The sequence below is a fragment of the Cyprinodon variegatus genome, unplaced genomic scaffold (assembly GCF_000732505.1).
Source record: "Cyprinodon variegatus isolate N-32 unplaced genomic scaffold, C_variegatus-1.0 Scaffold138, whole genome shotgun sequence".
NCBI classification, from domain to species: domain Eukaryota; kingdom Metazoa; phylum Chordata; class Actinopteri; order Cyprinodontiformes; family Cyprinodontidae; genus Cyprinodon; species Cyprinodon variegatus.
This window is the reverse complement of record NW_015150591.1, coordinates 1,162,572-1,169,932: the sequence shown is the minus strand read 5'-3', so window position 1 is coordinate 1,169,932 and position 7,361 is coordinate 1,162,572. Positions and strand designations below refer to the sequence as shown.

The 7,361-nt window shown below is 38.5% G+C and overlaps 1 protein-coding gene across 1 annotated transcript in view; it reads right to left on the bottom strand.

Moving 5' to 3' along the window:
- The window catches only part of hmcn1 (hemicentin 1), a 175,905-nt gene that overhangs the window by 68,052 nt on the left and 100,492 nt on the right, over window positions 1-7,361 (bottom strand). Inside the window, exons 43-53 of the mRNA XM_015376644.1 lie at window positions 6,555-6,836; window positions 6,295-6,462; window positions 4,696-4,809; window positions 4,480-4,566; window positions 4,201-4,392; window positions 1,584-1,757; window positions 1,397-1,510; window positions 1,178-1,323; window positions 942-1,092; window positions 617-802; window positions 420-538 (exon numbers count right to left, since the gene is read on the bottom strand). Of these exons, the coding sequence (XP_015232130.1) occupies window positions 420-538; window positions 617-802; window positions 942-1,092; window positions 1,178-1,323; window positions 1,397-1,510; window positions 1,584-1,757; window positions 4,201-4,392; window positions 4,480-4,566; window positions 4,696-4,809; window positions 6,295-6,462; window positions 6,555-6,836 (1,733 nt within the window). The remainder of the gene's footprint in view (window positions 1-419; window positions 539-616; window positions 803-941; window positions 1,093-1,177; window positions 1,324-1,396; window positions 1,511-1,583; window positions 1,758-4,200; window positions 4,393-4,479; window positions 4,567-4,695; window positions 4,810-6,294; window positions 6,463-6,554; window positions 6,837-7,361) is intronic.

Here is a 7,361-nt window from a genome sequence, read left to right as displayed (position 1 = left end):
ACCTGATCTGGAATAAACTCTGTTAATTTTTTACTCCTGTTTTATAGTCCTTTTTATATGGTTTTACCCAGTTTGAGTTAAGAGTAGTAAATAACTTACTCCCAGGAAAAGAACCGGTGAGGAGGCCCCCGAGGCGCAACAACCTTTTTTAAAGGGACATAACTTCCTCATTTAACACAGCACAGAAGTTTTCTATGTTTTGTTCTCACTTTATCACTTTACATTTTACAAACGTGGGTTTCCCATTTTAAGAATGGCGAAGGAAAGAGATTTTTTTTATCGCGATATTTATTCATAAGTGAATTAAAAGGTTATGAATTGCTATCACTATTTAAAACCTCTATTACTTGTTATATATCATACCGACTTCAAATGTATTTATCCTCATAAAATAGATTTCTCCCATAAAAAAGAAAAACCTCACCTAGGACTCTAACATTGTACTGGATAGAGTCTTCTCCTGCATCATTGATGGCCACACAAGTGTACCTGCCAGAGTCTTTAAGTTGTACCCTGGGGATTTGTAACACTCTCCCACCTGAGAACCAAAAACATGAGCTTTACAAAAAGAAGTTATTTTTTTCCTGTTTCTTCTTTTACTGTCAATTAGACCCACCGGGTAAAATTAAAACTTTATCATTAGAGGTAAGCAGGTGTCCATCTTTGTACCACGTAAGGGTTGGAGGGGGCACAGCATTTGTCTCACAGTACAGAGAGATCGGATTGCTCAGTATCACATCATGAAGATCCCCTCCAGAGCCCGGAACTGATGAAGCACCGGCTCTGTTGAAACTGGGTGGAACTGCAAAAAAAAAAATGTAGATTTCAAATCAAGTTTTGGTATTTATTTCTTACGATAGAAAATGGATCATTTGAGGTATAAATCTCTATTACATTGACCCTTATGAACACAAAAATGAGCACCAGTCCAACCAGTTCACCTTGAATATTTACATCAAAGTCCTTCTCGTCCTCTCCAGCTATGTTGGTGGCAATACAGGTATAGCGGCCAGTGTCCGACACTTGGGCGTGTTTGATCTGAACAATGCGACCATTGGCCATGATGGAAACATGGTTGTCTACCAACAGGATCTACAAAAAAATACTTTCACTTCATTGATTAAAAGGAAAAAAATGTCTTACAGATGCAAATAAGGACAGTATTCTGCATTCCTACCTGTCCATCTTTGTACCACTGCAGTGCTGGAGTAGGAAACGCCTGAGCGAAACACTCCAGAGTCAGTGTGCTGTTCGTTTTTATCTTTATTTCTTTGGGTGTACGTCCCTCCCCGGGGATATCATTCTTATCAATCAGTGGAGGAACTTCAATGGGGGAAAAAGGGTTGGATGAATCTTGTGTCATCATTGAGTTGTTAAATTTATGCAGGACTCTTACCATACACTTTGACCTCATAGTGCTTCAAAGTCTCCCCAGCTTCATTAGTAGCTACGCAGGTGTACCTGCCCGCATCCTCCTTCTTAGCATTAAGAATCTGCAGTGTTCGCCCGCCTGTTAAAGGCAGGATAAATTACATATCGCAATGTTAAAATGTTAAGCTAAATTTTTGAGATCCTGCACAAACCTGGAAGAACTCGAATATTGCGAGCGGATTCAAACGGAGCCCCATCTTTAAGCCAGGTGATCAAAGCGGGGGGGTAGGACTGCACCTCACAAAGCAGTGAGGTGGGGCTGCTCAGGGTCACTGTTACCACCTCTGCAGAAATGTTAGGACCTGAACCAGCAATGGTCGGAGAAACTGTCAAAGAGAAGGGCAAAAATACCAGACAACAGGGTTAAAATACATAGATTCTGTCATGGTTTTGGTTTCGTTTATCCTTTACTTTGCTCCATGTTTCCTAGTTTTATTGGTTCAATTCCTATTTTGTTGTAGTTTCTAGATTTATGTTAGTTCTCAGGTTTTTCTGTTTTCCTCTGTTGTCCTCTTGTGTGTGTTCCTTTCCCCTTGGCTCCCTCGTTATCTCCTCACACCTGCTCCTTGTCAGCTCGTTAGCCCTGCCATTGTCCCAGTCAGCTACATATACTCTCCCTCTGCAGTCACTCCTTGTTGGTTCCTTGTTGTTGCTGGTCCTGTCGTCGCTGTTCTCTGCTCACCTCGTCTCTCCCTGGCTCCTTGTGCGTGTTTTCCCCTGATGTCTCCATGGTTCTGGTATGGTCTGGATTTTGCCTCTGTTATTAGTGTTTGCACTAAAACTACAAGAAACCTCAACCTCTCTGCCTCTGCATTTGTGTCCTCTAAACCAGCGGTCCTCAACCTTTTTTGCACCACAAACCGCTATATGTCAGATATTATTTTAACGGACCGGCCGGGGGGGTTAAATAAGATCAAGTAAAATGATACGACTGGCATATAATCAAATACAAACAGCATAAAAATAAAGAACAAGCGTAATCTAGGCGTAATCGGAGACAATGACACAGGAAGTGTGCTCCTGATGTCCAGTCTGCTCCTTTGTTTTAGTCGCTGTAACCGCAGAAAATCCCGCCTCACAAAGAAAGGATGTTATAGATAGGATGAGTCTTGAACTGAATTAACCTGTGTCAAGAGGCAAAGATGCACCGACTGATGTAATTGGGAGAGAATACCGCAATTTTTTATCTTTTTCAAAATAAAACATCACTCAGACTGATCGTCGATAAATTATATATATATATATATATATATATATATATATATATACTTTTTTCTGTGCGGCCTGGTACTAAATGACCGACGGACCGGTACCGGTCCGTGGCCCGGTGGTTGGGGACCGCTGCTCTAAACCACAACACACAAAATGTGACTGATTCATTTGTTGGTGTCAATGGTAAAAATAAAATTAAAAAAAATCATAAAACCATTTTCACAATACACGATTTAGGAAAAAAAATCCAAATATTGATTTTTTTTGTGGCAAAACTGTCACTTCTTCAGAATTAATTGTTGAAGAAAATTATCTTACACTTACAGATACTTATGAAGTAATAAACAATAAAAATTATCAATATCGCCATTAACATTTTTAGGGAATTAAATATATTACTTTACAGTATGTTGCAGTATTAGTTATTTTTCTTGTTAGGAAAGCTTCTGTGAGTTACATTACTAATATAAACGCAGCTTTTTTACAATATAAGCTGAGACTGTTAATAATAATTTTAGTCCTAATGATTTTATTTTAATTTGGCTTTTTGAAATGTTCTGCAGCTGACTTTCATTATGTGCTTTGGCAAAGGAAGCAAAAGTAGTCATTTAAAAATGGACATTTTTAGGAATATTTCACCAAAACAATAAAAGTAAAGTTTTCAATAATGAGAATTAAAATAGAGAAAGTATTTATTCAGCTCTGGTTGTTTAATATCCTGTAGTTTTTACAGAAATCTGGATTAAATTGTAAAGGATTGTTGATCATGTTTCAAATGGGTCTTGGTCTCAGGAATAAAAGAACAATCCGATATGCTTGCAGCTTCAAACCCTCCTTATGCCTACTTATGATTCTGAAACAGCTTCTTCCCCACCGCCATCACACCTGAACTGTTAAAAACTCTAAATCAAATCACAGACTCTGCATCACACATTTCACCCCAAACCAAAACACTGCATAATTCCACTATATATATTTAATGTTCTGAACTTCCATATAAATGCATACTGTTTGCATATTTAAATATTTATTTTTATATCTTAGGTTTTTATTTCTATTTTTATTTTATGTTATGGTTCATTATATTATTTTATTATGCACCGCGGGGTTGAGAGGACTGAAATTTCATCTGTGTTGTGTGTTTACCATGTCGCACATTTGACAATAAAGTTGAGTTGAATTGAAGTTGAAAGTTGTATTTTTTTGCGCAATCTTTTTTTCTCTCACACCGTTTACATTTGTTCACTGCTGCACTTTAAGAAATGTCATCAGCTATACAAAATGAAATTTCATTTTGTATACAAAATGACAATAAAGGTTGTCTAAGTAATTTTTGAATCACCCTTTTTTTGGCATAGATAGAGGTCCACTGACTGGAACAGTGCATAGGGCTCAGGAGTGATTGCAACATCTCTTTTCCCAAGGAAATCAGAAAGTCCTGCATTAGTAATAATAGTCCAGAAAAACAGTGTATCTGCATCTGTCTGCATATATTTCATCACAAGGTGCTTTATTCCTATCTGAATCATTTACATCTTAGCTACAGCGCTAACATACCCAGAACATTGAGGTTGAAATGCCGTCTCTGTTCCCCTGCACTGTTTGATGCAACACAACTGTATCTTCCAGTGTCTGCAACCTGGGCCTCAAAGATTTGGAGGAAACGTCCATATGACAGGATCTGCTGTCGTCGGTCAGGGACCAACGGTTGTCCATCCTTCAGCCATTTAATCTCTGGTGGAGGGTTACCTGGCAATGCATTTGAGTAATTACAGAGCTGAAACGTTACGTCTTTTTTATGTAGCTTACACTAATGACAACCTGTTGGTAATTTACCTGATGCTTCACAGGTGAGAGTGATGTTTTGTGTCTCCTTTACTTTAGCATCCATAACTGTTCCGGCGTTTGAAATACTTGGTGGAACTGCCAACGAAACATTCAACTTGTTCATATTTTCCGTTGAAATGAAACTCATTCATGTCATATTTGAAAACTGTGATGTTTGTAATGTGACTTTTATCTGAAAATCCTTAAGAAATGTCCTTTCTTTACCTAAAACATCAAGGTCGAAGTTCTTCCGCTCTTCTCCAGCGCTGTTGGAGGCAACACAAGTATACCTCCCAGCATCCTCCACTGCTGTGTGCAGCAGACGTAGACTACGACCCCCTAAAAGTTGAACACATCATGTGCAAATAATGCAATCATGTGTTTGAAATTAGAATTCTGCCAAAAGGGCCCATGCATAATAATTACACATACATGCTGTTTTATTTAAAGCTAACACATGTAAATGCAATTTGTACATTCTATGCATGGAGTTTCAATACCATGAGGCACCAAACTATCCGAAGCATGAGTTCATTCGCATCTTTACGCTATTGGCTCTCTTTTTATGCACAAGCAGATTCTCTCCTACTGCTGTTTGAAAATGTTATTTTTTTCTTTTTGAGGGGAAAACAACCAAAGAAAATAAACTGCCTGCACTGCAAAAAATTCTAATCTAAATAAGTCATGTTTTTCTTATAATTTGTGCATTTTTTTTCTTAAATTAAGCAGGTAAGTGAGACACTTTGCCGATGGAACAAATCATTTTACATTTAAAATAAGAAAAACAATTGCGTTGTCTTATTTCAAGTGCATCATATCTAATTATCTTATTTTAAGAGTAAATATACTCATTTATTGGCAAATCATCTTATTTACCAGCTCAAATTAAGGGTAAATACACTAAGTTTAAGAAATGTTTACTAATTTTTAGATAATGTTTGCAGTGTGTGACTGGGTACTGCAGTCAGGAGATCCCACTTTTGGAAACAATACTTTTTTTTTTTTTTTTTTCCCAGTTGTGGCTAGTAACATATACGAAGCCTCTTCAGGCTAATAAGCTTATTCGGAAAAGGTTTTAAGTGCGTGGTGTTGGGTTCAAAAATGTAGGTTTGTAAAAGAAGAACTGAAATACACTGTAAGGGATTTTCATACAGCTCCTGCAGGAAGAGAGACAGTTGCAGTCTCCCCCCGGACCTCCTCTGCAGAACATTTTATTAACAGAACATAACACATGGTTACAAACAGAGTATTGTTCTGACAGAACAATTGATCAGTTCATAAGACAGGACGCTCCCCTCTTGACTGAGCCACAAGGCAGTGTGGTCTCCTGACTGAATCATGAGACAGAGTGAAGCATCTCATTTCTAACTTGTTTCATATGAACACACATTAATTTTATAATCATCATTGAATAAACCTAACAGATGGCATTTTTTTTTCTCTAAAATCTAAACTTTTTGATGTTTTCATACATCCTGCTTATTAAATGTGATTGTAAACAGAATTCGGTCTGAATGATCAGGACATTGCATTGCAACAGCATTGCACTGTTTACAGTGGCGGCTGCTGCTCTCTGACACAAGGGAGGGTCAATGTTCTTAATTAAATCCAAATGTAACGTATTGCTTTAACAAATGGTGAAACACAAAACTCATTGCTACAATGGTTGAAAATAGCTGTTGCAAAGCGCTCTGAAATAATAAACTATAGAAACCATGCAAAGAGTTCAGCATAAGATATTTAAACAAATGCATACTATTGTACAGCTGCTGCTAGATTAAATCCAAATAAGAGGAACTCACAGACAGTTCAACCAAAACTAACCTGAGACGATGCGCACCAAATTAGTTGCCTTGACTGGCCGACCCTCCTTCAGCCAGGAGATGGAGGGTAATGGAATACCAGAAGCCTCACAGTTTAGAGAAGCTGGGTTTTTTATGACAACGCTCACATTTTCTGGGAACGGCCCCTGACCAGTTATAGCAGGTGGGACTGAAAAATAACAGGATAAAACTATCAGTGAGAAAATGACTAGATCAAAGTAAAAACTGCAAATTAAAAAACACCCCAAAACCAAATCATACCATGCACAGTGATGTCATGCTTGCTGTCCGCCTGTCCTGCTACATTAACAGCAATGCAGGTGTAACGTCCAGTGTCTGACACCTTAGTATCATTAATCTGCAACAACCTGCCCTCATTCAGGACCTTTGCACCATGCTGGTCCTCTATGGGCCGTCCATCCTTCAGCCAAGTCACCGTGGGTCGTGGGATGCCTTCTGCAGCACAATGTAACGTCACATCGCCTCCTTTTGTCACTGTGACATCATTACTGTGGTCTTCACTGCGTCTGATGGAAGGACGAACTGCAGAAGGAAAAGACTGTTAACAAAGTGGCTAACTGACATCAATTTGCTTTAAATCAGAGTTCAGTCATTTATTACCAAATAGAAACCAAAGCAGGACGGCCACAGCACATTTATGCAGTAATTTATGCAGAAGGAACTTTGACCAATCGTTGAAGTCTTATAGTACATGAAGTTGCGGTTCTGAATTTTGAGTTTTATTATCTCAATTCAGTGGTCATGAAGAAAAAATAAATAAAAATCTACATACATACGTATCTTTGTGTGGAATCAATCCTTTAAACAACAAAGCGTGACATTTTGAACTGAATTAACTTTTAGATTATAGTCGCCAGTCCATTGCGACCTGTCCAGGGTGTACCCCTCGCCCATTAAAAGATAGAGATAGGCACCAGCACCCCTTGTGACTCCAGCAGGGATAAGCATGACGAAAAATGGATGGATGGATGGATGGATGGATGGATGGATGGATGGATGGATGGATGGATGGATGGATGGATGGATGGATGGATGGATGGATGGATG